At 43.6% G+C, this 27,892-nt stretch overlaps 1 protein-coding gene across 1 annotated transcript; it reads right to left on the reverse strand.

Moving 5' to 3' along the window:
* Nucleotides 1-391: 391 nt before the first annotated feature.
* Nucleotides 392-23,820, reverse strand: LOC112258541. Its single transcript, XM_024432975.2, has 7 exons — nucleotides 23,444-23,820; nucleotides 23,217-23,315; nucleotides 22,488-22,547; nucleotides 22,271-22,376; nucleotides 21,788-22,059; nucleotides 20,843-21,029; nucleotides 392-1,145 (listed from the first exon to the last, which is right to left on the reverse strand). The coding sequence occupies exons 1-7, from the start codon at nucleotides 23,558-23,560 to the stop codon at nucleotides 979-981; spliced, it is 1,008 nt and encodes a 335-aa protein (XP_024288743.1). The 5' UTR covers nucleotides 23,561-23,820; the 3' UTR covers nucleotides 392-978.
* Between the last annotated feature and the right edge of the window lie 4,072 nt (nucleotides 23,821-27,892).

The raw sequence follows: 27,892 nt of genomic DNA on the forward strand, positions 1-27,892 counted from the left end.
GGACCAGGCTGGGTTCCTCTGAGGACCTGGGGACAACTCTTGTTCATCCTGGGGCTTCAGGAAGAACACAGGTCCTTTTGAAAGATTGGTCATTGGTCTCCAGTTGCATTGGCATAGTTGTTAGGTAATAATTAGGCGTTCATTGTGATGCACCATACAACGTAAAGAGTAATCATTAGAAAAGGGTAGGTTAGATCTCTTCATTTTAAAATCATTTCAATGTTATGTTTTATTAGATACCATAGATATAAAAACGAAGATATTTCTAAAATGTCTTGAGGGTATTACTGCTATGATAACATGACGTGTAAGTATCAGTTCTAGTTTCGTCAAGTTCTGACAGAATAATGGTTTTTTTTAAGTGTAAAAAAAAGCACAATGATGCTTTGGGGAAAAACAAAATCATTTTTTATTCAGCAACATTGTAATTGATTCAATACTAAGGCTAGGTTCATTTCACGAGGTCAATGACAACACTGTAAATCAAACTGAAGTGACACAGAGTGCAGCGCAGCTTCACTGACGGCTATGTTGTCGACTTCCCTGCAGAGCACCGACTGACTGCCACCTCCTTCAGAGAAACAAGAGTACGAAACTTGGATACAAATCACTTGCCATCTACTAGGCCTACTACTGCTGGCTGGCTAGCTGAGGCTTGAGAACGATGCCAGAGGGCAGAGGAAGAATAAGCTACAGTATCATCTAACTTCACCTGAGCAGTAACTAGTCTCGATCAGACACGGAGTCCCTAATACTTCCCCTGGAATGATCACGTTGTCAGACAAATAGACTCCTCCCTCACTAGCCTATTTCTCTCCCGGACCAGAGACATGGCTGGGAATGGACAGACAAACAGATAGACTAGACTGGTGTTGATAAGGCTGCTCCATTTTGGTTCCCTCTCACAGCAGTTATTATGTGAGTCTCCCTCCCATAATTGCACTTTAACCTGGACAGGGGTGGAGCACTTCACTCCCCTTAGATGTAGAAAGTACTCTCCGCCCCCTCTGACCCGGCCTCTGGCTCCACCTTCACGGCCAGGTGAGGCTTCTTGCGGAGCCGCTTGGCTTCGTTCTGCAGCTTCTGGCGGATGTAGCCCTTGATCTCCGAGTCCGTCTTCCCTGGGAAGTAGTGCTGCACCGCTCCTGTGGGTGATAGGTCAAAGATCAGAAACCTATAGAGATGTAAAGTTATCATTACTTGTAAATAACCCGTTTTTGCAAGAACATTGCCATTAAATGGGTTCCACATTTTAAAGTAGTCAACTGCGTGGGGATTCCTATGAGTTGGGGGCGATCCGCCAATGATCAGAGCATTGTCAAATCAAATTAAATTGTATTTGTCACATGCGCTGAATACAACCTTACTGTGAAATGCATACGTAACCAACAATGTATTTCAAGAAATAGAGTTAAGAAAATATTTACGAAATAAACTAGTAACACAAGAAAATTACATAACAACAACGAGGCTATATACCTGTACCGAGTAGATGCGCGGGGATATAGGTTAGTCAAGGCAATTTGTAAAGTGACTATGCATAGACAATAAACAACGAGTGGCAGCAGTGTAAAAACAGAGGTGAGATAGAAGCGGTTAAGGAGCATTTTGGTCCTAGACTTGGCGCTCCTGTACAGCTCGCCATGCGGTAGCAGAGAGAAAGGTCTATGACTTAGGTGACTGGAGTCTTTGCCAATTTTTTGGGCCTTCCTCTGACACCGCATAGTATTATAGGTCCTGGATGGCAGGAAGCTTGTCCCCAGTGATGTACTGGGCCATATGCACTATCCTCTGCAGCACCTTACGGTCAGGTACCAAGCAGTTGCCAGGCGGTGATGCAACCGTTCAGGATGCTCTCGATGGTGCAGCTGTAGAACTTTTTGTGACTCTGGAGACCCATGCCAAATCTCCTGAGGGGGTAAAAAGGTGTTGTCGTGCCCTCTTCACAACTGTTTTGGTGTGTTTGGACCATGATAGTTCATTGGTGATGTGGACACCAAGGAACTTGAAACTCTCGACCCGCTCCACTTCAGCTCCGTCGATGCTCGTGATGAGCATTGTTTGGCGCATTGGTGTCTTCTGTAAATTGTTTTGTCTAGCTTGTAAATGGCTTTAAGCTATATCACCGCCATCTAGTGGGCACAATAAATGAATGACAAGATTAGGTTCAAGACTCCAGCACTGCAGGTGTGGGTAAATCACCAATATTAGCTTTACGCTTTTCTTCAAACACCAAACTCATCAAAAATCTTTCAAATGGTGATAGCCTCAATGGCGCTGCACATGTTGTCAGATGCCAAAATAGCACAGACACAAAGGTGAGATCTCTATACATCTCTAAACCTGTACCTAGAATACCGTGGTCTATAAACGGCAGTTCGGGTCCCAGACAATGGCAGATTAGAAGTCAAACGGAAATAACAACACTGTTACCGTAGTCATTAAGCAGACAACCTTGTCCAGATCGACTTACAGTCCCTGCATTCAACTAACTTTGATAGGAAGGTATCATGTTCATGTGAAAAGTATTTCCATTGTAGCATGAGGTAAGTGCGGGAAGTGTGACATGTTCAACTGCCGTATGGGGATGTGTTTAGCTGTTATGAGGGGATGTGACTAGCTGTTATGAGATGATGTGTTTAGCTGTTATGAGGAGAAATGACTAGCTGTTATGAGGGGGATGTGTTTAGTTGTTATGAGATGATGTGTTTGGCTGTTATGGGGGGGATGTGTTTAGCTGTTATGAGGGGATGTGACTAGCTGCAATGAGGGGATGTGACTAGCTGTTATGAGGGGGATGTGTTTAGCTGTTATGAGGAGAAATGACTAGCTGTTATGAGGGGGGATGTGTTTAGATGTTATGAGATGATGTGTTTGGCTGTTATGGGGGATGTGTTTAGCTGTTATGAGGAGAAATGACTAGCTGTTATGAGGGGGATGTGTTTAGTTGTTATGAGATGATGTGTTTGGCTGTTATGGGGGGGATGTGTTTAGCTGTTATGAGGAGAAATGACTAGCTGTTATGAGGGGATGTGTTTAGCTGTTATGAGGGTGTTTAGCTGTTATGAGGGGATGTGTTTAGCTGTTATGAGGGGATGTGTTTAGCTGTTATGAGGGGATGTGTTCAGCAGTTATGAGGGGATGTGTTCAGCAGTTATGAGGGGATGTGTTCAGCAGTTATGAGGGGATGTGTTCAGCAGTTATGAGGGGATGTGTTTAGCAGTTATGAGGGGATGTGTTCAGCAGTTATGAGGGGATGTGTTTAGCTGTTATGAGGGGATGTGTTTAGCTGTTATGAGGGGATGTGTTTAGCTGTTATGAGGGGATGTGTTCAGCAGTTATGAGGGGATGTGTTTAGCAGTTATGGGGGTGTTTAGGTGTTATGAGGGGATGTGTTTAGCTGTTATGAGGGGATGTGTTTAGCTGTTATGAGGGGATGTGTTCAGCAGTTATGAGGGGATGTGTTCAGCAGTTGAGGGATGTGTTCAGCAGTTATGAGGGATGTGTTCAGCAGTTATGAGGGATGTGTTTAGCAGTTATGAGGGATGTGTTCAGCAGTTATGAGGGGATGTGTTTAGCTGTTATGAGGGATGTGTTTAGCTGTTATGAGGGATGTGTTTAGCTGTTATGAGGGGATGTGTTCAGCAGTTATGAGGGGATGTGTTTAGCAGTTATGGGGGGGTGTTTAGGTGTTATGAGGGGATGTGTTTAGCTGTTATGAGGGGATGTGTTTAGCTGTTATGAGTGGGTGTGTTTAGCTGTTATGAGGGGGTGTGACTAGCTGTTATGAGGGGGTGTGACTAGCTGTTATGAGGGGATGTGTTTAGCTGTTATGAGGGGATGTGTTTAGCAGTTATGAGGGATGTGTTTAGCTGTTATGAGTGGGTGTGTTTAGCTGTTATGAGGGGATGTGTTTAGCTGTTATGAGGGGGTGAGAATAGCTGTTATGAGGGGATGTGTTTAGCTGTTATGAGGAGAATAGACTAGCTGTTATGAGGGGATGTGTTTAGCTGTTATGAGTGTGTTTAGCTGTTATGATGGGATGTGTTTAGCTGTTATGAGGGATGTGTTTAGCTGTTATGAGGGGATGTGTTCAGCAGTTATGAGGGGATGTGTTCAGCAGTTATGAGGGGATGTGTTCAGCAGTTATGAGGGGATGTGTTTAGCAGTTATGAGGGGATGTGTTCAGCAGTTATGAGGGATGTGTTTAGCTGTTATGAGGGGATGTGTTTAGCTGTTATGAGGGATGTGTTTAGCTGTTATGAGGGGATGTGTTCAGCAGTTATGAGGGATGTGTTTAGCAGTTATGGGGGTGTTTAGGTGTTATGAGGGGATGTGTTTAGCTGTTATGAGGGGATGTGTTTAGCTGTTATGAGTGGTGTGTTTAGCTGTTATGAGGGGGTGTGACTAGCTGTTATGAGGGGTGTGACTAGCTGTTATGAGGGATGTGTTTAGCTGTTATGAGGGATGTGTTTAGCAGTTATGAGGGATGTGTTTAGCTGTTATGAGTGGGTGTGTTTAGCTGTTATGAGGGATGTGTTTAGCTGTTATGAGGGGTGAGAATAGCTGTTATGAGGGATGTGTTTAGCTGTTATGAGGAGAATAGACTAGCTGTTATGAGGGGATGTGTTTAGCTGTTATGAGTGTGTTTAGCTGTTATGATGGGATGTGTTTAGCTGTTATGAGGGATGTGTTTAGCTGTTATGAGGGGATGTGTTCAGCAGTTATGAGGGATGTGTTCAGCAGTTATGAGGGGATGTGTTCAGCAGTTATGAGGGATGTGTTCAGCAGTTATGAGGGGATGTGTTTAGCAGTTATGAGGGGATGTGTTTAGCTGTTATGAGGGGATGTGACTAGCTGTTATGAGGGGATGTGACTAGCTGTTATGAGGGGATGTGACTAGCTGTTATGAGATGATGTGTTTAGCTGTTATGAGGAGAAATGACTAGCTGTTATTAGGGGATGTGTTTAGATGTTATGAGATGATTTGTTTGGCTGTTACGAGGATGTGTTTGGCTGTTACGAGGGGATGTGTTTAGCTGTTATGGGGGATGTGTTTTAGCTGTAATGAGGAGAAAAGACTAGCTGTTATGAGGGGATGTGTTTAGCTGTTATGAGGGTGTTTAGCTGTTATGAGGGGATGTGTTTAGCTGTTATGAGGGATGTGTTTAGCTGTTATGAGGGGATGTGTTCAGCAGTTATGAGGGATGTGTTCAGCAGTTATGAGGGATGTGTTCAGCAGTTATGAGGGATGTGTTTAGCAGTTATGAGGGGATGTGTTTAGCTGTTATGAGGGGATGTGTTTAGCTGTTATGAGGGGATGTGTTTAGCTGTTATGAGGGGGATGTGTTCAGCAGTTATGAGGGGATGTGTTTAGCAGTTATGGGGGGTGTTTAGGTGTTATGAGGGATGTGTTTAGCTGTTATGAGGATGTGTTTAGCTGTTATGAGTGGGTGTGTTTAGCTGTTATGAGGGGTGTGACTAGCTGTTATGAGGGGATGTGTTTAGCAGTTATGAGGGATGTGTTTAGCTGTTATGAGTGGGTGTGTTTAGCTGTTATGAGGGGATGTGTTTAGCTGTTATGAGGGGTGAGACTAGCTGTTATGAGGGGATGTGTTTAGCTGTTACGACGGATGTGTTTAGCTGTTATGAGGGATGTGTTCAGCAGTTATGAGGGATGTGTTTAGCTGTTATGAGGGGATGTGTTTAGCTGTTATGAGGGGATGTGTTTAGCTGTTATGAGGGGATGTGTTCAGCAGTTATGAGGGGATGTGTTTAGCAGTTATGGGGGGTGTTTAGGTGTTATGAGGGATGTGTTTAGCTGTTATGAGGGATGTGTTTAGCTGTTATGAGTGGGTGTGTTTAGCTGTTATGAGGGTGTGACTAGCTGTTATGAGGGGGTGTGACTAGCTGTTATGAGGGGATGTGTTTAGCTGTTATGAGGGGATGTGTTTAGCAGTTATGAGGATGTGTTTAGCTGTTATGAGTGGGTGTGTTTAGCTGTTATGAGGGGATGTGTTTAGCTGTTATGAGGGGGTGAGAATAGCTGTTATGAGGGGATGTGTTTAGCTGTTATGAGGATGTGTTCAGCAGTTATGAGGGGATGTGTTCAGCAGTTATGAGGGATGTGTTCAGCAGTTATGAGGGGATGTGTTTAGCAGTTATGAGGATGTGTTTAGCTGTTATGAGGATGTGTTTAGCTGTTATGAGGGGATGTGTTTAGCTGTTATGAGGGATGTGTTCAGCAGTTATGAGGGATGTGTTTAGCAGTTATAGGGGTGTTTAGGTGTTATGAGGGGATGTGTTTAGCTGTTATGAGGGGATGTGTTTAGCTGTTATGAGTGGGTGTGTTTAGCTGTTATGAGGGTGTGACTAGCTGTTATGAGGGGATGTGTTTAGCAGTTATGAGGGGATGTGTTTAGCTGTTATGAGTGGGTGTGTTTAGCTGTTATGAGGGGATGTGTTTAGCTGTTATGAGGGGTGAGACTAGCTGTTATGAGGGATGTGTTTAGCTGTTACTGACGGATGTGTTTAGCTGTTATGAGGGGATGTGTTCAGCAGTTATGAGGATGTGTTTAGCTGTTATGAGGATGTGTTTAGCTGTTATGAGGGATGTGTTTAGCTGTTATGAGGGATGTGTTTAGCTGTTATGAGGGGATGTGTTCAGCAGTTATGAGGGGATGTGTTTAGCAGTTATGGGGTGTTTAGGTGTTATGAGGGGATGTGTTTAGCTGTTATGAGGGGATGTGTTTAGCTGTTATGAGTGGGTGTGTTTAGCTGTTATGAGGGGTGTGACTAGCTGTTATGAGGGGGTGTGACTAGCTGTTATGAGGGATGTGTTTAGCTGTTATGAGGGGATGTGTTTAGCAGTTATGAGGGGATGTGTTTAGCTGTTATGAGTGGGTGTGTTTAGCTGTTATGAGGGGATGTGTTTAGCTGTTATGAGGGGGTGAGAATAGCTGTTATGAGGGGATGTGTTTAGCTGTTATGAGGAGAATAGACTAGCTGTTATGAGGGATGTGTTTAGCTGTTATGAGTGTGTTTAGCTGTTATGATGGGATGTGTTTAGCTGTTATGAGGGGATGTGTTTAGCTGTTATGAGGGGATGTGTTCAGCAGTTATGAGGGATGTGTTCAGCAGTTATGAGGGGATGTGTTCAGCAGTTATGAGAGGGATGTGTTCAGCAGTTATGAGGGGATGTGTTCAGCAGTTATGAGGGGATGTGTTTAGCTGTTATGAGGGGATGTGACTAGCTGTTATGAGGGGATGTGACTAGCTGTTATGAGGGGATGTGACTAGCTGTTATGAGATGATGTGTTTAGCTGTTATGAGGAGAAATGACTAGCTGTTATGAGGGGGATGTGTTTAGATGTTATGAGATGATTTGTTTGGCTGTTACGAGGGATGTGTTTGGCTGTTACGAGGGGATGTGTTTAGCTGTTATGGGGGGATGTGTTTAGCTGTAATGAGGAGAAATGACTAGCTGTTATGAGGGGATGTGTTTAGCTGTTATGAGGGTGTTTAGCTGTTATGAGGGGATGTGTTTAGCTGTTATGAGGGGATGTGTTTAGCTGTTATGAGGGGATGTGTTCAGCAGTTATGAGGGGATGTGTTCAGCAGTTATGAGGGGATGTGTTCAGCAGTTATGAGGGATGTGTTTAGCAGTTATGAGGGATGTGTTTAGCTGTTATGAGGGGATGTGTTTAGCTGTTATGAGGGATGTGTTTAGCTGTTATGAGGGATGTGTTCAGCAGTTATGAGGGGATGTGTTTAGCAGTTATGGGGGGGTGTTTAGGTGTTATGAGGGGATGTGTTTAGCTGTTATGAGGGGATGTGTTTAGCTGTTATGAGTGGGTGTGTTTAGCTGTTATGAGGGGGTGTGACTAGCTGTTATGAGGGGATGTGTTTAGCAGTTATGAGGGGATGTGTTTAGCTGTTATGAGTGGGTGTGTTTAGCTGTTATGAGGGGATGTGTTTAGCTGTTATGAGGGGGTGAGACTAGCTGTTATGAGGGGATGTGTTTAGCTGTTACGACGGGATGTGTTTAGCTGTTATGAGGGGATGTGTTTAGCTGTTATGAGGGGATGTGTTTAGTTGTTATGAGGGGATGTGTTTAGCAGTTATGAGGGGATGTGTTTAGCTGTTATAAGGGGATGTGTTTAGCTGTTATGAGGGGATGTGTTTAGCTGTTATGAGGGGGTGTTTTGCTGTTATGAGGGGATGTGTTTAGCTGTTATGAGGGAGTGTGACTAGCTGTTATGAGGGGGTGTATTTAGCTGTTATGAGGGGATGTGTTTAGCTGTTATGAGGGGGTGTGACTAGCTGTTATGAGGGTGTGTCACTAAGCTGTTATGAGGGGATGTGTTTAGATGTTATGAGATGATGTGTTTGGCTGTTACGAGGGGATGTGTTTAGCTGTTATGAGGGGATGTGTTTAGCTGTAATGAGGGGATGTGTTCAGCTGTTATGGGGGGATGTGTTTAGCTGTTATGAGGAGAAATGACTAGCTGTTATGAGGGGATGTGACTAGCTGTTATGAGGGGATGTGTTTAGCTGTTATGAGGGATGTGTTTAGATGTTATGAGACGATTTGTTTGGCTGTTACGAGGGATGTGTTTGGCTGTTACGAGGGATGTGTTTAGCTGTTATGGGGATGTGTTTAGCTGTAATGAGGAGAAATGACTAGCTGTTATGAGGGGATGTGTTTAGCTGTTATGAGGAGAAATGACTAGCTGTTATGAGGGGATGTGACTAGCTGTTATGAGGGGATGTGTTTAGCTGTTATGAGGAGAAATAACTAGCTGTTATGAGGGGATGTGACTAGCTGTTATGAGGGGATGTGTTTAGCAGTTATGAGGGGATGTGTTTAGATGTTATGAGATGATTTGTTTGGCTGTTACGAGGGGATGTGTTTGGCTGTTACGAGGGGATGTGTTTAGCTGTTATGGGGGATGTGTTTAGCTGTAATGAGGAGAAATGACTAGCTGTTATGAGGGGATGTGTTTAGCTGTTATGAGGGTGTTTAGCTGTTATGAGGGGATGTGTTCAGCAGTTATGAGGGATGTGTTCAGCAGTTATGAGGGGATGTGTTCAGCAGTTATGAGGGATGTGTTCAGCAGTTATGAGGGATGTGTTCAGCAGTTATGAGGGGATGTGTTTAGCTGTTATGAGGGATGTGTTTAGCTGTTATGAGGGGATGTGTTTAGCTGTTATGAGGGATGTCTTTAGCAGTTATGGGGGTGTTTAGGTGTTATGAGGGGATGTGTTTAGCTGTTATGAGGATGTGTTTAGCTGTTATGAGGGGATGTGTTCAGCAGTTATGAGGGATGTGTTCAGCAGTTATGAGGGGATGTGTTCAGCAGTTATGAGGGGATGTGTTCAGCAGTTATGAGGATGTGTTTAGCTGTTATGAGGGATGTGTTCAGCAGTTATGAGGGGATGTGTTTAGCTGTTATGAGGGGATGTGTTTAGCTGTTATGAGGGATGTGTTCAGCAGTTATGAGGGGATGTGTTTAGCTGTTATGAGGGGATGTGTTTAGCTGTTATGAGGGATGTGTTTAGCTGTTATGAGGGATGTGTTTAGCTGTTATGAGGGGATGTGTTTAGCAGTTATGGGGGTTTAGGTGTTATGAGGGATGTGTTTAGCTGTTATGAGGGATGTGTTTAGCTGTTATGAGGGGATGTGTTCAGCAGTTATGAGGGGATGTGTTCAGCAGTTATGAGGGGATGTGTTCAGCAGTTATGAGGGGATGTGTTCAGCAGTTATGAGGGGATGTGTTTAGCAGTTATGAGGATGTGTTTAGCAGTTATGAGGGATGTGTTCAGCAGTTATGAGGATGTGTTTAGTTGTTATGAGGGATGTGTTTAGCAGTTATGAGGGATGTGTTTAGCTGTTATAAGGGATGTGTTTAGCAGTTATGAGGGATGTGTTTAGCTGTTATGAGTGGGTGTGTTTAGCTGTTATGAGGGGTGTGACTAGCTGTTATGAGGGGGGAGGTGTTTTGCTGTTATGAGGGATGTGTTTAGCTGTTATGAGGGGGTGTGACTAGCTGTTATGAGGGGGTGTATTTAGCTGTTAAGAGGGGATGTGTTTAGCTGTTATGAGGGGGTGTGACTAGCTGTTATGAGGGTGTGACTAGCTGTTATGAGGGGATGTGTTTAGCTGTTATGAGGGTGTTTAGCTGTTATGAGGGTGTTTGGCTGTTACGAGGGATGTGTTTGGCTGTTACGAGGGATGTGTTTAGCTGTTATGAGGGGATGTGTTTAACTGTAATGAGGGGATGTGTTCAGCTGTTATGGGGGGGATGTGTTTAGCTGTTATGAGGAGAAATGACTAGCTGTTATGAGGGGATGTGTTTAGCTGTTATGAGGGTGTTTAGCTGTTATGATGGGATGTGTTTAGCTGTTATGAGGGGATGTGTTTAGCTGTTATGAGGGGATGTGTTCAGCAGTTATGAGGGGATGTGTTCAGCAGTTATGAGGGGATGTGTTCAGCTGTTATGAGTGGGTGTGTTTAGCTGTTATGAGGGGGTGTGACTAGCTGTTATGAGGGGGTGTGACTAGCTGTTATGAGGGGATGTGTTTAGCTGTTATGAGGGGATGTGTTTAGCAGTTATGAGGGATGTGTTTAGCTGTTATGAGGGGATGTGTTCAGCAGTTATGAGGGGATGTGTTTAGCAGTTATGGGGGTGTGTTTAGCTGTTATGAGGGGATGTGTTTAGCAGTTATGGGGGTGTGTTTAGCTGTTATGAGGGATGTGTTTAGCTGTTATGAGGAGAAATGACTAGCAGTTATGAGGGGATGTGTTTAGCTGTTATGAGGGATGTGTTTAGCTGTTATGAGGGATGTGTTCAGCAGTTATGAGGGATGTGTTTAGCTGTTATGAGGATGTGTTTAGCTGTTATGAGGGATGTGTTTAGCTGTTATGAGGGGATGTGTTTAGCTGTTATGAGGGGATGTGTTTAGCAGTTATGGAAGTGTTTAGGTGTTATGAGGGGATGTGTTTAGCTGTTATGAGGATGTGTTTAGCTGTTATGAGGATGTGTTCAGCAGTTATGAGGGATGTGTTCAGCAGTTATGAGGGGATGTGTTCAGCAGTTATGAGGGGATGTGTTTAGCAGTTATGAGGGGATGTGTTTAGCAGTTATGAGGGGATGTGTTTAGCAGTTATGAGGGATGTGTTCAGCTGTTATGAGGGGATGTGTTTAGCTGTTATGAGGGGGTGTGACTAGCTGTTATGAGGGGATGTGTTTAGCTGTTATGAGGGGATGTGTTTAGCAGTTATGAGGATGTGTTTAGCTGTTATGAGTGGGTGTGTTTAGATGTTATGAGGGGATGTGTTTAGCTGTTATGAGGGGGTGAGACTAGCTGTTATGAGGATGTGTTTAGCTGTTACGAGGATGTGTTTAGCTGTTATGAGGATGTGTTTAGCTGTTATGAGGATGTGTTTAGTTGTTATGAGGATGTGTTTAGCAGTTATGAGGATGTGTTTAGCTGTTATAAGGGGATGTGTTTAGCAATTATGAGGATGTGTTTAGCTGTTATGAGTGGGTGTGTTGAGCTGTTATGAGGGGGTGTGACTAGCTGTTATGAGGGGGGTGTTTTGCTGTTATGAGGGATGTGTTTAGCTGTTATGAGGGGTGTGACTAGCTGTTATGAGGGGTGTATTTAGCTGTTATGAGGGGATGTGTTTAGCTGTTATGAGGGGGTGTGACTAGCTGTTATGAGGGGGTGTGACTAGCTGTTATGAGGGGATGTGTTTAGATGTTATGAGATGATGTGTTTGGCTGTTACGAGGGGATGTGTTTAGCTGTTATGAGGGGATGTGTTTAGCTGTTATGAGGATGTGTTTAGCTGTAATGAGGGATGTGTTCAGCTGTTATGGGGGATGTGTTTAGCTGTTATGAGGAGAAATGACTAGCTGTTATGAGGATGTGTTTAGCTGTTATGAGGGTGTTTAGCTGTTATGATGGGATGTGTTTAGCTGTTATGAGGATGTGTTTAGCTGTTATGAGGGGATGTGTTCAGCAGTTATGAGGGGATGTGTTCAGCAGTTATGAGGGGATGTGTTTAGCAGTTATGAGGATGTGTTTAGCAGTTATGAGGGATGTGTTTAACAGTTATGAGGGGATGTGTTTAGCAGTTATGAGAGGATGTGTTTAGCAGTTATGAGGGATGTGTTTAGCTGTTATGAGGATGTGTTTAGCTGTTATGAGGGATGTGTTTAGCTGTTATGAGGGGATGTGTTCAACAGTTATGAGGATGTGTTTAGCAGTTATGGGGGGTGTTTAGCTGTTATGAGGATGTGTTTAGCTGTTATGAGGGGATGTGTTTAGCTGTTATGAGTGGGTGTGTTTAGCTGTTATGAGGGGGTGACTAGCTGTTATGAGGGGTGTGACTAGCTGTTATGAGGGGATGTGTTTAGCTGTTATGAGGGATGTGTTTAGCAGTTATGAGGGGATGTGTTTAGCAGTTATGAGGGATGTGTTTAGCTGTTATGAGTGGGTGTGTTCAGCAGTTATAAGGGATCTGTTTAGCAGTTATGAGGGGATGTGTTTAGCAGTTATAAGGGATGTGTTCAGCAGTTATGAGGGATGTGTTTAGCAGTTATGAGGGATGAGTTTAGCTGTTATGAGGGATGTGTTTAGCTGTTATGAGGGGATGTGTTCAGAAGTTATGAGGGATGTGTTTAGCAGTTATGGGGGTTTTTACTGTTATGAGGGATGTTTTAGCAGTTATGAGGGGATGTGTTCAGCAGTTATGAGGATGTGTTTAGCAGTTATGAGGATGTGTTTAGCTGTTATGAGGATGTGTTTAGCTGTTATGAGGATGTGTTCAGAAGTTATGAGGGATGTGTTTAGCAGTTATGGGGGGGTGTTTAGCTGTTATGAGGGATGTGTTTAGCTGTTATGAGTGGGTGTGTTTAGCTGTTATGAGGGGTGTGACTAGCTGTTATGAGGTGGTGTGACTAGCTGTTATGAGGGGATGTGTTTAGCTGTTATGAGGGTTGTGTTTAGCAGTTATGAGGATATGTTTAGCTGTTATGAGGGGATGTGTTTAGCTGTTATGAGGATGTGTTTAGCAGTTATGAGGGGATGTGTTTAGCTGTTATGAGTGGGTGTGTTTAGATGTTATGAGGGATGTGTTTAGCTGTTATGAGGGGGGTGAGACTAGCTGTTATGAGGATGTGTTTAGCTGTTACGAGGGATGTGTTTAGCTGTTATGAGGGGATGTGTTTAGCTGTTATGAGGATGTGTTTAGTTGTTATGAGGATGTGTTTAGCAGTTATGAGGGGATGTGTTTAGCTGTTATAAGGGGATGTGTTTAGCAATTATGAGGGATGTGTTTAGCTGTTATGAGTGGGTGTGTTGAGCTGTTATGAGGGTGTGACTAGCTGTTATGAGGGGGGTGTTTTGCTGTTATGAGGGGATGTGTTTAGCTGTTATGAGGGGTGTGACTAGCTGTTATGAGGGGGTGTATTTAGCTGTTATGAGGGATGTGTTTAGCTGTTATGAGGGGGTGTGACTAGCTGTTATGAGGGGGTGTGACTAGCTGTTATGAGGATGTGTTTAGCTGTTATGAGGGTGTTTAGCTGTTATGAGGGTGTTTGGCTGTTACGAGGGATGTGTTTAGCTGTTATGAGGGGATGTGTTTAGCTGTAATGAGGGGATGTGTTCAGCTGTTATGGGGGATGTGTTTAGCTATTATGAGGAGAAATGACTAGCTGTTATGAGGGATGTGTTTAGCTGTTATGAGGTGTTTAGCTGTTATGATGGGATGTGTTTAGCTGTTATGAGGATGTGTTTAGCTGTTATGAGGGGATGTGTTCAGCAGTTATGAGGGGATGTGTTCAGCAGTTATGAGGGATGTGTTTAGCAGTTATGAGGGATGTGTTTAGCAGTTATGAGGGATGTGTTTAACAGTTATGAGGGATGTGTTTAGCAGTTATGAGAGATGTGTTTAGCAGTTATGAGGATGTGTTTAGCTGTTATGAGGGATGTGTTTAGCTGTTATGAGGGGTGTTTAGCTGTTATGAGGGGATGTGTTCAACAGTTATGAGGGATGTGTTTAGCAGTTATGGGGGTGTTTAGCTGTTATGAGGGGATGTGTTTAGCTGTTATGAGGATGTGTTTAGCTGTTATGAGTGGTGTGTTTAGCTGTTATGAGGGGTGTGACTAGCTGTTATGAGGGTGTGACTAGCTGTTATGAGGGGATGTGTTTAGCTGTTATGAGGGGATGTGTTTAGCAGTTATGAGGGGATGTGTTTAGCAGTTATGAGGGATGTGTTTAGCTGTTATGAGTGGTGTGTTCAGCAGTTATAAGGGGATCTGTTTAGCAGTTATGAGGGGATGTGTTTAGCAGTTATAAGGGATGTGTTCAGCAGTTATGAGGGGATGTGTTTAGCAGTTATGAGGGGATGAGTTTAGCTGTTATGAGGGATGTGTTTAGCTGTTATGAGGATGTGTTCAGAAGTTATGAGGGGATGTGTTTAGCAGTTATGGGGGTTTTAGCTGTTATGAGGGATGTTTTTAGCAGTTATGAGGGGATGTGTTCAGCAGTTATGAGGGATGTGTTTAGCAGTTATGAGGGGATGTGTTTAGCTGTTATGAGGGGATGTGTTTAGCTGTTATGAGGGCATGTGTTCAGAAGTTATGAGGATGTGTTTAGCAGTTATGGGGGGTGTTTAGCTGTTATGAGGGATGTGTTTAGCTGTTATGAGTGGGTGTGTTTAGCTGTTATGAGGGGGTGTGACTAGCTGTTATGAGGTGGTGTGACTAGCTGTTATGAGGGGATGTGTTTAGCTGTTATGAGGGGTTGTGTTTAGCAGTTATGAGGATATGTTTAGCTGTTATGAGGATGTGTTTAGCTGTTATGAGGGGTGAGACTAGCTGTTATGAGGGGATGTGTTTAGCAGTTATGAGGGGATGTGTTTAGCTGTTATAAGGGGATGTGTTTAGCAGTTATGAGGGGATGTGTTTAGCTGTTATGAGTGGGTGTGTTTAGCTGTTATGAGGATGTGTTTAGCTGTTATGAGGGGGTGTGACTAGCTGTTATGAGGGGGTGTTTTGCTGTTATGAGGATGTGTTTAGCTGTTATGAGGGGTGTGACTAGCTGTTATGAGGGATGTGTTTAGCTGTTATGAGGGTGTGTCACTAAGCTGTTATGAGGGGATGTGTTTAGATGTTATGAGATGATTTGTTTAGCTGTTACGAGGGATGTGTTTGGCTGTTACGAGGGATGTGTTTAGCTGTAATGAGGGGATGTGTTCAGCTGTTATGAGATGATGTGTTTAGCTGTTATGAGGAGAAATGACTAGCTGTTATGAGGGGATGTGTTTAGCTGTTATGAGGGTGTTTAGCTGTTATGAGGGATGTGTTTAGCTGTTATGAGGGATGTGTTTAGCTGTTATGAGGATGTGTTTAGCTGTTATGAGGATGTGTTCAGCAGTTATGAGGGATGTGTTTAGCAGTATGAGGGATGTGTTTAGCAGTTATGAGGATGTGTTTAGCAGTTATGAGGGATGTGTTTAGCAGTTATGAGGGGATGTGTTTAGCAGTTATGAGGGATGTGTTCAGCAGTTATGAGGGATGTGTTTAGCAGTTATGAGGGATGTGTTTAGCTGTTATGAGGATGTGTTTAGCTGTTATGAGGGGATGTGTTTAGCTGTTATGAGGATGTGTTCAGCAGTTATGAGGATGTGTTTAGCAGTTATGAGGGATGTGTTTAGCTGTTACGAGGGATGTGTTTAGCTGTTATGAGGATGTGTTTAGCTGTTATGAGTGGGTGTGTTGAGCTGTTATGAGGGGTGTGACTAGCTGTTATGAGGGGGTTTTTGCTGTTATGAGGGGATGTGTTTAGCTGTTATGAGGGGGTGTGACTAGCTGTTATGAGGGGGTGTATTTAGCTGTTATGAGGGATGTGTTTAGCTGTTATGAGGGGTGTGACTAGCTGTTATGAGGGTGTGACTAGCTGTTATGAGGATGTGTTTAGCTGTTATGAGGGTGTTTAGCTGTTATGAGGGTGTTTGGCTGTTACGAGGGATGTGTTTGGCTGTTACGAGGATGTGTTTAGCTGTTATGAGGGATGTGTTTAGCTGTAATGAGGGGATGTGTTCAGCTGTTATGGGGATGTGTTTAGCTGTTATGAGGATGTGTTTAGCTGTTATGAGGATGTGTTCAGCAGTTATGAGGATGTGTTTAGCAGTTATGAGGGATGTGTTTAGCAGTTATGAGGGATGTGTTTAGCAGTATGAGGATGTGTTTAGCAGTTATGAGGATGTGTTTAGCAGTTATGAGGATGTGTTCAGCAGTTATGAGGATGTGTTTAGCAGTTATGAGGATGTGTTTAGCTGTTATGAGGGGATGTGTTTAGCTGTTATGAGGATGTGTTTAGCTGTTATGAGGGGATGTGTTCAGCAGTTATGAGGGATGTGTTTAGCAGTTATGAGGGATGTGTTTAGCTGTTACGAGAGGATGTGTTTAGCTGTTATGAGGGATGTGTTTAGCTGTTATGAGTGGGTGTGTTGAGCTGTTATGAGGGGGTGTGACTAGCTGTTATGAGGGGGTGTTTTGCTGTTATGAGGGGATGTGTTTAGCTGTTATGAGGGGTGTGACTAGCTGTTATGAGGGTGTATTTAGCTGTTATGAGGGATGTGTTTAGCTGTTATGAGGGGTGTGACTAGCTGTTATGAGGGGGTGTGACTAGCTGTTATGAGGGGATGTGTTTAGCTGTTATGAGGGTGTTTAGCTGTTATGAGGGTGTTTAGCTGTTACGAGGATGTGTTTGGCTGTTACGAGGATGTGTTTAGCTGTTATGAGGGATGTGTTTAGCTGTAATGAGGGGATGTGTTCAGCTGTTATGGGGGATGTGTTTAGCTGTTATGAGGAGAAATGACTAGCTGTTATGAGGATGTGTTTAGCTGTTATGAGGGTGTTTAGCTGTTATGATAGGATGTGTTTAGCTGTTATGAGGGATGTGTTTAGCTGTTATGAGGATGTGTTCAGCAGTTATGAGGGATGTGTTCAGCAGTTATGAGGGATGTGTTTAGCAGTTATGAGGATGTGTTTAGCAGTTATGAGGGATGTGTTTAACAGTTATGAGGGATGTGTTTAGCAATTATGAAGAGATGTGTTTAGCAGTTATGAGGGATGTGTTTAGCTGTTATGAGAGATGTGTTTAGCTGTTATGAGGGATGTGTTTAGCTGTTATGAGGATGTGTTCAACAGTTATGAGGGATGTGTTTAGCAGTTATGGGGGTGTTTAGCTGTTATGAGGGGATGTGTTTAGCTGTTATGAGGGGATGTGTTTAGCTGTTATGAGTGGGTGTGTTTAGCTGTTATGAGGGGTGTGACTAGCTGTTATGAGGGGTGTGACTAGCTGTTATGAGGGGATGTGTTTAGCTGTTATGAGGGGATGTGTTTAGCAGTTATGAGGGATGTGTTTAGCAGTTATGAGGGATGTGTTTAGCTGTTATGAGTGGGTGTGTTCAGCAGTTATAAGGGGATCTGTTTAGCAGTTATGAGGGATGTGTTTAGCAGTTATAAGGGGATGTGTTCAGCAGTTATGAGGGGATGTGTTTAGCAGTTATGAGGGGATGAGTTTAGCTGTTATGAGGGATGTGTTTAGCTGTTATGAGGATGTGTTCAGAAGTTATGAGGGATGTGTTTAGCAGTTATGGGTGTTTAGCTGTTATGAGGATGTTTTTAGCAGTTATGAGGGGGATGTGTTCAGCAGTTATGAGGGATGTGTTTAGCAGTTATGAGGGATGTGTTTAGCTGTTATGAGGGATGTGTTTAGCTGTTATGAGGGGATGTGTTCAGAAGTTATGAGGATGTGTTTAGCAGTTATGGGGGGTGTTTAGCTGTTATGAGGGGATGTGTTTAGCTGTTATGAGTGGGTGTGTTTAGCTGTTATGAGGGGTGTGACTAGCTGTTATGAGGTGGTGTGACTAGCTGTTATGAGGGGATGTGTTTAGCTGTTATGAGGGGTTGTGTTTAGCAGTTATGAGGATATGTTTAGCTGTTATGAGGGGATGTGTTTAGCTGTTATGAGGGGTGAGACTAGCTGTTATGAGGGATGTGTTTAGCAGTTATGAGGGATGTGTTTAGCTGTTATAAGGGATGTGTTTAGCAGTTATGAGGGATGTGTTTAGCTGTTATGAGTAGGGTGTGTTTAGCTGTTATGAGGGATGTGTTTAGCTGTTATGAGGGTGTGACTAGCTGTTATGAGGGGGTGTTTTGCTGTTATGAGGGGATGTGTTTAGCTGTTATGAGGGTGTGTGACTAGCTGTTATGAGGGGATGTGTTTAGCTGTTATGAGGGTGTGTCACTAAGCTGTTATGAGGGGGATGTGTTTAGATGTTATGAGATGATTTGTTTGGCTGTTACGAGGGGATGTGTTTGGCTGTTACGAGGGGATGTGTTTAGCTGTAATGAGGGGATGTCTTCAGCTGTTATGAGATGATGTGTTTAGCTGTTATGAGGAGAAATGACTAGCTGTTATGAGGGATGTGTTTAGCTGTTATGAGGGTGTTTAGCTGTTATGAGGGATGTGTTTAGCTGTTATGAGGGATGTGTTTAGCTGTTATGAGGGGATGTGTTTAGCTGTTATGAGGGATGTGTTCAGCAGTTATGAGGGATGTGTTTAGCAGTTATGAGGATGTGTTTAGCAGTTATGAGGGATGTGTTTAGCAGTTATGAGGGATGTGTTTAGCAGTTATGAGGGGATGTGTTTAGCAGTTATGAGGGATGTGTTCAGCAGTTATGAGGGGATGTGTTTAGCAGTTATGAGGGGATGTGTTTAGCTGTTATGAGGGGATGTGTTTAGCTGTTATGAGGATGTGTTTAGCTGTTATGAGGGGATGTGTTCAGCAGTTATGAGGGATGTGTTTAGCAGTTATGGGGGGTGTGTTTAGCTGTTATGAGGGATGTGTTTAGCTGTTATGAGGGGATGTGTTTAGCTGTTATGAGTGGGTGTGTTTAGTGGTTATGGGGGGTGTGACTAGCTGTTATGAGGGGTGTGACTAGCTGTTATGAGGGGATGTGTTTAGCTGTTATGAGGGGATGTGTTTAGCAGTTATGAGGGGATGTGTTTAGCTGTTATGAGTGGGTGTGTTTAGCTGTTATGAGGGATGTGTTTAGCTGTTATGAGGGGGTGAGACTAGCTGTTATGAGGGATGTGTTTAGCTGTTATGAGGGGGTGAGACTGGCTGTTATGAGGGGATGTGTTTAGCTGTTATGAGGGATGTGTTTAGCTGTTATGAGGGGATGTGTTTTGCTGTTATGAGGGGATGTGTTTTTTTCTGTTATGAGTGGGTGTGTTTAGCTGTTATGAGGGGATGTGTTTAGCTGTTATGAGGGGGTGAGACTAGCTGTTATGAGGGGATGTGTTTAGCTGTTATGAGGGGGTGAGACTGGCTGTTATGAGGGGATGTGTTTAGCTGTTATGAGGGGATGTGTTTAGCTGTTATGAGGGGGATGTGTTTTGCTGTTATGAGGGGATGTGTTTTGCTGTTATGAGGGGATGTGTTTTGCTGTTATGAGTGGGTGTGACTAGCTGTTATGAGGGGTGCGACTAGCTGTTATGAGGGGTGTGACTAGCTGTTATGAGGGGATGTGTTTAGTTGTTATGAGGGGATGTGTTTAGCTGTTATGAGTGGGTGTGACTATCTGTTATGAGGGGATGTGTTTTGCTGTTATGAGTGGATGTGTTTAGCTGTTATGAGGGGATGTGTTTAGCTGTTATGAGGGGTGTGACTAGCTGTTATGAGGGGTGTGACTAGCTGTTATGAGGGGATGTGTTTAGCTGTTATGAGGGGATGTGTTCAGCAGTTATGAGGGGATGTGTTTAGCAGTTATGGGGGGTGTGTTTAGCTGTTATGAGGGGATGTGTTTAGCTGTTATGAGGGGATGTGTTTAGCTGTTATGAGTGGGTGTGTTTAGTGGTTATGGGGGTGTGACTAGCTGTTATGAGGGGGTGTGACTAGCTGTTATGAGGGGATGTGTTTAGCTGTTATGAGGGGATGTGTTTAGCAGTTATGAGGGGATGTGTTTAGCTGTTATGAGTGGGTGTGTTTAGCTGTTATGAGGGGATGTGTTTAGCTGTTATGAGGGGGTGAGACTAGCTGTTATGAGGGGATGTGTTTAGCTGTTATGAGGGGTGAGACTGGCTGTTATGAGGGGATGTGTTTAGCTGTTATGAGGGATATGTTTAGCTGTTATGAGGGGATGTGTTTTGCTGTTATGAGGGGATGTGTTTTTTCTGTTATGAGTGGGTGTGTTTAGCTGTTATGAGGGGATGTGTTTAGCTGTTATGAGGGGGTGAGACTAGCTGTTATGAGGGGATGTGTTTAGCTGTTATGAGGGGTGAGACTGGCTGTTATGAGGGATGTGTTTAGCTGTTATGAGGGGATGTGTTTAGCTGTTATGAGGGGATGTGTTTTGCTGTTATGAGGGGATGTGTTTTGCTGTTATGAGGGGATGTGTTTTGCTGTTATGAGTGGGTGTGACTAGCTGTTATGCTGGGGTGCGACTAGCTGTTATGAGGGGGTGTGACTAGCTGTTATGAGGGGATGTGTTTAGTTGTTATGAGGGGATGTGTTTAGCTGTTATGAGTGGGTGTGACTATCTGTTATGAGGGGATGTGTTTTGCTGTTATGAGTGGATGTGTTTAGCTGTTATGAGGGGATGTGTTTAGCTGTTATGAGGGGGTGTGACTAGCTGTTATGAGGGGGTGTGACTAGCTGTTATGAGGGGGTGTGACTATCTGTTATGAGGGGATGTGTTCAGCTGTTATGAGGGGATGTGTTTAGCTCTCTCAGGCTGCAGTACAGACGAGACCTTACTCAGTATTGCCTGGATCTCGTCTGCAGGCAGGGCAGGCTTGGGTTGGCCCCTCTTGTTGTTGACGATGCCGGAGATGGAGTGAGAGGCCAGGCAGTCCCTCTCATAGAGGCCCCGGAGCAGGTCATTGGTCAGTTTCTGGGCAGTGGTCCCCGTGTTACAGCGGTCAAGCAGCTCCGCAGTGATGAACTGAATGGTAAAAGACATTAGGTTGCACCTTTAAAATTGTAGTGGCCCATCCCATTTTAGAGATACAGTGGAGTCCGTAATTGTTGCACCCTTGATAATGATGAGAAAAAAAGACTCTGTACATTTTTTTTTTTTAAAGACAAGTACTCAGCTATATTTTAAGCTAAACATTTTTGCAGATTATATTATTTTATACTAATACAATTGCCCAGAGAAAGACATAGGGGTCAAAAGGATTTTTGCTTCCATTGTTCCTGGGGCCCTTGTTATGGTCAACGGCATCCTGAACTTTACCCAGTACCACAACATTTTAGCCAAAAGAAACGTAGTTGCCTCTGCCAGGAGGCTGACACTTGGCCTTAAATGGAACTTCCAGCAAGACAATAACACCAAGCACTAATCGAAATTCACAAAGAAATGGTTAATTGATTACAAGATCAACATTTCGCAATGGCCATCTCAGTCTCTGGACATGTCCCAATTTTTTTGCATACAATATAGCTCAGTATTTGTATTATTTATTTTATACAGTCTATTTGGCTCATCTTTATCAAGGATGCCAAACATTATGGACCCGGCTGTATATTAGCATTCTGCTATAAGACAAAGACCAAAGGCCTATTCAGTCAACTTCAAAGAATAGATATAATTTTGCATATTGCATGACATCAAAAAGGACTTCTAGTACAGTTTTTAACCTCTCCTGAAAACGTATGCTATATATTTTTGACGTCAAAGACATTTAAAGGGTTCATCACCTCCTGATAGAGGGGTGGTCCGTTGATCTGGGAACCCCCCTCATGAGACCCCGGAGGGTATCCATTCTGGTGGGGGTGGGGGGGCTCTAGTTTGGCCGCCCAGCACCCGTTCAGCACCCCTGGAGAGGCCAGCAGGGCCGACGTTGTCATGGCACCACTCCTCACCAGGATCTCAGGCATGCTGGGAGAGGTAGTTCTCCGGTCCGTGCTGCTCGACCACACCTCCGTCCTCTCGATCAGGGTCTCCAGGTTACGTGCCAACTTCCCACACGCTAGCATACCATAGTATAGTATGGCAGTCATTAGTATGAATCCCACAAAAATCCAAGAGATTAAAGCATCCTGGGTTGTTCTTAGGCACAGATCTAGGAACAGCATTTCCTCCCTGACTCCTGACCTTAATCATTAGCAGGTCAAATATAAAAATGAACTCAGATCAGTGTCTAGGGGCAACTTCCTCCTACTTCTCCTGCTGGCCCTCACCTGTGAGGCATCTGATTTGCTCCCTCAGGTTGTCCATCTCTCGCTGCATGCTCAGCACCATGGCAACCAGGTCAGCCTTCGAGCGTGACTGTAGGCCTCCGGGACCCTTGAGAGAAGTTAAGAAGTCAAAAAGTCATACATAGAAAGTCTAAACCACAAGCAATCACTCACACACACACACACTCACACACTCGCACACTGCCGTCATCCAGTGTACCTCTGCCAGGAAGTCGCCATCCTCAATGCGTTCGACACTGGGGTTGTCTGACACTAGTACCTGCTTGGAGATAAGAAATGAATCATACAAGTTGTCTCACTTATATGTAACTGTGGGTCAGTCAGTGTTTTTTAATTTGATTTGTTATATGATGTATTGTCAGCTATGGTCCGCTATGGTCAAAATCATAGCTAGATTGATCCATCAGAAAATCCCTGTGATGATGATAAAAAATATTATTCTTCATAAATTCTTATGTCTTGCCAAAAAATAAATAGAGTTTCATTGTAAAGCTATGATTCAGAATCCTTCTTTTATTTAGGAGTAGCAGCAACATGTTACTTGTTGCTGGCTTGGCTTGGCGTTCTTTTCACCACCTCCCCTTGCCAAAGGTTTGTGCTCTCCTCTCCCCCTCTCCTCCTTGCTCCATCATTGAGATCAATGGCTGCCCCCACCATGCCTCTCTCTCATATTAGCGCCATTATGACAAAACACCGCTGAGAGGTGAATGCTCTCTGTGTCACTACTACTACAGCCTTGTGGCTTCCAAGTTGTAAACCCTCAAGCGAGGAAGTGAGGTGCTATATTACTAACGTACAAATAGGATTTATGTCGGTCGGTCAAGATGCGCATATGATGCCATCATAATGAGCAGACGCGCGCCAACCCCGACAGATAATACAGCAAACTTTGCCCCAAAAATATTATATGATAATAGTCGAGCCAAACCCTCGTTTTCAACTTCTGGAGAGCGGTGTTGCATGGTGGGTTCTCTTCTACGTTATCTTTCACCGGGTGTGTGTGCTTTCTTCTCTTCTGCAGTCTGTGCTGTAATAGACAGTCCGGGTAGGGTAATTAGCGACATAAATCGTGAGCGACAAAATAATCGCTCATCACGGAATGCGCAGCTACTGTATAAACACCAGACTACAAATAACCGTTAAACGTTTACGTACACATGGAGGCTGGCTGTGCGATGTCGTGATGCCAAAGTCTTCATATTTAGGGTCTTCCTCCTCCTCTTCTTCATATTCGAGGTCGAAAATGCGCTTTGCTATTGTTTTCCTTCTCATCTTTCTCCCATTATCCTTTTCCCCCGCTGAAACACTGGCTGCTTCTTGAACATGCTGGTCAATACACTGTGCTCGGCTCCCCGACTTTCGCGTCAATGCTGGGTAGGCACCCGCAGCAACCGTGGCGCGGGGAACAATATTTGTTACGGTTGTACTTATTGTAGCTCATTTAGTAGAACTGTATTCCACACACTTGATTTAATAAGCTATTTTTCGGTTTAATGTACCGTGGCATGACATGGCAAGACTGCTCAAGATGAAAGCAGCAGTTATAGCTTTGGGCATGCTCATGACTTTCAAGTACATTTATTGTTTAATTATTTAACAATTATTAGAATGGGAGGGTGTATTCGAAGGGATAACGTACACTATGTGAATTTCAATTCCATCACGATGCTATAGGGTACTAGGGGGTAACTAGCCCTCCCTAAGAACAATGATTAATTCTCTAAAAAAAAACATGCCTAATTGCTGACACAAAAAAGCAAAGTTTGTGAAATAAAATGGTTTGTGGATGAAGATCATGCTTAGGCGAATAAACTATAAAGGGAAATAAATGGCTACAGTTTACACTTTTTTTGTTATTTCATTCAATTTGTTTTTAGAAAAGGGGCATTTTTTTAAAGTACTGGGGTAACTCCTAGCAGCTTATGCTAACTAGATACCTGGCTAGCATTTACTGATAGTGAAGTTACTAGCATAAACTAGCACTTACCGGGCTAGTCATTGTCTAAATGACAGGTAGAAACACATTCATAACCATAAAGGGGTAACCAGCCCCCAGGGGGCAGTTACCCCCTAGTAGGGGGTGGGTCGAGTTGCCCACAACACACTCATCCAACATATTACTGCTTTACTCAAGAAATATCTACATTTTTCTATTTAAACAAGTGGAGTATTTATCTTAAGTCTTTCCTTCTCCTATATTTAAAAAATATACAGTACCGGTCAAAAGTTTGGACACACCTACTCACTCAAGAGTTTCTTTATTTGGACTATTTTCTACATTGTAGAATAATAGTGAAGACGTCAAAAATATGGAATAACACATATGGAATCATGTAGTAATCAAAAAAGTTTAAAACAAATCAAAAAATATTTTATATTTGAGAGTCTTCAAAGTAACCACCCTTAATGCCTTGATGACAGCTTTGCACACTCTTGGCATTCTCTCAACCAGCTTCATGAGGTAGTCACCTGGAATGCATTTCAATTAACAGGTGTAGCTTGTTAAAAGTACATTTGTGGATTTTCGTTCCTGCTTAATGTGTTTGAGCCAATCAGTTGTGTTGTGACAAGGTAGGGGTGGTATACCAAGTCCATATTATGTCAAGAACAGCTCAAATAAGCAAAGAGAAACAACAGTCCATCATTACTTTAAGACATGAAGGTCAGTCAATCTGGAAAATCTCAAGAACTTTGAAGGTTTCTTCAAGTGCAGTCGCAAAAACCTTCAAGCGCTATGATGAAACTGGCTCTCATGAGAACCGCCACAGGAAAGGAAGACCCAGAGTTACCTCTGCTGCTGAGGATAAGTTCATTAGAGATACCAGCCTCAGAAATTGCAGCCAAAATAAATGCTTCACAGAGTTCATCAGACCCATCTCAACTTCAACTGTTCAGAGGAGACTGTGTGAATCAGGCTTTCATTGTTGAATTTCTACAAAGAAACCACTACTAAAGGACACCAATAATAAGAAGCGACTTACTTGGTCAAAGAAACACGAGCAATGGACATTAGACTGGTGGAAATCTATCCATTAAGATTTTTGGTGTCTTTGTGAGACGTAGAGTAGGTGAACGGATGATCTCTGCATGTGTGGTTCCCACCATGAAGCATGGAGGAAGAGGTGTGGGGGTGTTTTGCTGATCAAATCAAATTGAATTTGTCACATGCGCCGAATAAGACAGGTGTAGACCTTACAGTGAAATGCTTACTTACAAGCCCTAACCAACAATGCAGTAAAGAAATACAAATAAAATAAGAATAAGATATAGAAGTAACAAATAATTAAAGAGCAGCAGTAAAATAACAATAGCAAGGCTATATACAGGGGGTACCAGTACAGAGTCAATGTCCGGGGACACCGGTTAGTTGTGGTAATTGAGGTAATATGTACAGGTAGGTAGAGGTATTAAAATGACTATGCATAGATAATAACAGAGAGTAGCAGCAGTGTAAAAGAGGGAGGGATGCAAATAGTCTGGGTAGCCATTTGATTAGATGTTCAGGAGTCTTATGGCTTAGGGGTAGAAGCTGTTTATAGAAGCCTCTTGGACCTAGACTTGGCGCTCCGGTACCATAGAGAACAGTCTATGACTAGGGTGGCTGGAGCCTTTGACAATTTTTAGGCCCTTCCTCTGATACTGCCTAGTATAGAGGTCCTGGATGGCAGGAAGCCTGGCCACGGTGATGTACTGGGCCATACGCACTACCCTCTGTAGTGCCTTGCGGTCAGAGGCCGAGCAGTTGCCATATCAGGCAGTGATGCAAACAGTCAGTATGCTCTCAATGGTGCAGCTGTAGATCCTTTTGAGGATCTAAGGACCCATGCCAAATATTTTCAGTCTCCTGAGGGGGAATAGGTTTTGTCGTGCCCTCTTCACGACTGTCTTGGTGTGCTTGGACCATGTTAGTTTGTTGGTGATGTGGACACCAAGGACCTTGAAGCTCTCAACCTGCTGCACTACAGCCCCGTTAATGTGAATGGGCGCGTGCTCGGTCCTCCTTTTCCTGTAGTCCACAGTCATCTCCTTTGTCTTGATCACGTTGAGGGAGAGGTTGTTTTCCTGGCACCACAAGGCCAGGTCTCTGACCTCCTTCCTATAGGCTGTCTCATCGGTGTCGGTGATCAGGCCTACCACTGTTGTGTCATCAGCAAACTTAATGATGGGTTTGGAGTCATGCCTGGCCGTGCAGTCATGAGTGAACAGGGAGTACAGGAGGGGACTGAGCACGTACCCCTGAGGGGCCCCAGTGTTGAGGATCAGCGTTGAGAATGTGTTGTTACCTACCCCTACCACCTGGGGGTGGCCTGTCAGGAAGTCCAGGATCCAGTTGCAGAGGGGGGTGTTTAGTCCCGGGGTCCTTAGCTTAGTGATGAACTTTGAGGGCACTATGGTGTTAACGCTGAGCTGTAGTCAATGAATAGCATTCTCAAATAGGTGTTGCTTTGTCCAGGTGGGACAGGGCAGTGTGGAGTGCAATGGAGATGGCATTATCTGTGGATCTGTTAGGACGGTATGCAAATGAGAGTTGGTCCAGGGTTTCTGGGATAATGGTGTTGATGTGAGCCATGACCAGTCTTTCAAAGCACTTCATGGCTACAGATGTGAGTGCTATGGGTCGGTAGTCATTTAGGCAGGTTACCTTAGTGTTCTTGGGAACAGGGACTATGGTGGTCTGCTTGAAACATGTTGGTATTACAGACTCAGACAGGGAGAGGTTGAAAATGTTAGTGAAGACACTTGCCAGTTGGTCAGCGCATGCTCGGAGTATGCCTCAAATGACCTGGCCTCCAAAATGACCGGACCTCAAACCAACTGAGATAGTTTGGGATAGGTTGGACCGCAGAGTGAAGGAAAAGCAGCCAACAAGTGCTCAGCCTATGTGGAAACTTCTTCAAGACGGTTGGAAAAGCATTCCTCATGAAGATGGTTGAGAGAATGCCCACAGTGTGCAAAGCTGTCATCAAGGCATCAAGGGTGGCTACTTTGAGGAATCTAAAATCTAAAATATATTTTTCTTTTCACTTTTTTGGTTACTACATGATTCCACATGTGTTATTTCATAGTTTTGATATCTTCACTCGTATTCTAACATGTAGAAAATAGTAAAAATAAAGAAACACTCTTGAATGATTAGGTGTGTCCAAACTTTTGACTGGTACTGTATATAGATCTAACTTCATTGGAATATAAAAATAATTGTTAAAAAATTATAAATTTACCACAAAATCCTTTTGTTGAATTATCTCCAACAGTTGTGATGACACAGTGGAAATGTTATGTTGAGCAGAGGCAGTGGCAGCCAGTGAGTGTTGGAAAATAATTTGTTTGACATCTTTGACGTAATTTGACATCTTGTGTTGTTATTGTGAATTACAGGGGGGCAGTTACCCCAGGGGGCTAGTTACCCGCTAGTACCCTACAGTTTAGGCTAGTACCACATGATTTTGATGTGATCTTATGTGAAGTGATAACATGTAAAAGCAACATGTGACGACATGAAACTATACATGTGAAAACATGATCTCGTCAAATAAATGTGACAACATAGGGATGCAAAATGTCAACATGTGATACCATGAAACTACGAGTGACAAGATTTAA

The sequence above is a fragment of the Oncorhynchus tshawytscha genome, linkage group LG09, assembly GCF_018296145.1.
Source record: "Oncorhynchus tshawytscha isolate Ot180627B linkage group LG09, Otsh_v2.0, whole genome shotgun sequence".
In the NCBI taxonomy this organism is placed as follows: domain Eukaryota; kingdom Metazoa; phylum Chordata; class Actinopteri; order Salmoniformes; family Salmonidae; genus Oncorhynchus; species Oncorhynchus tshawytscha.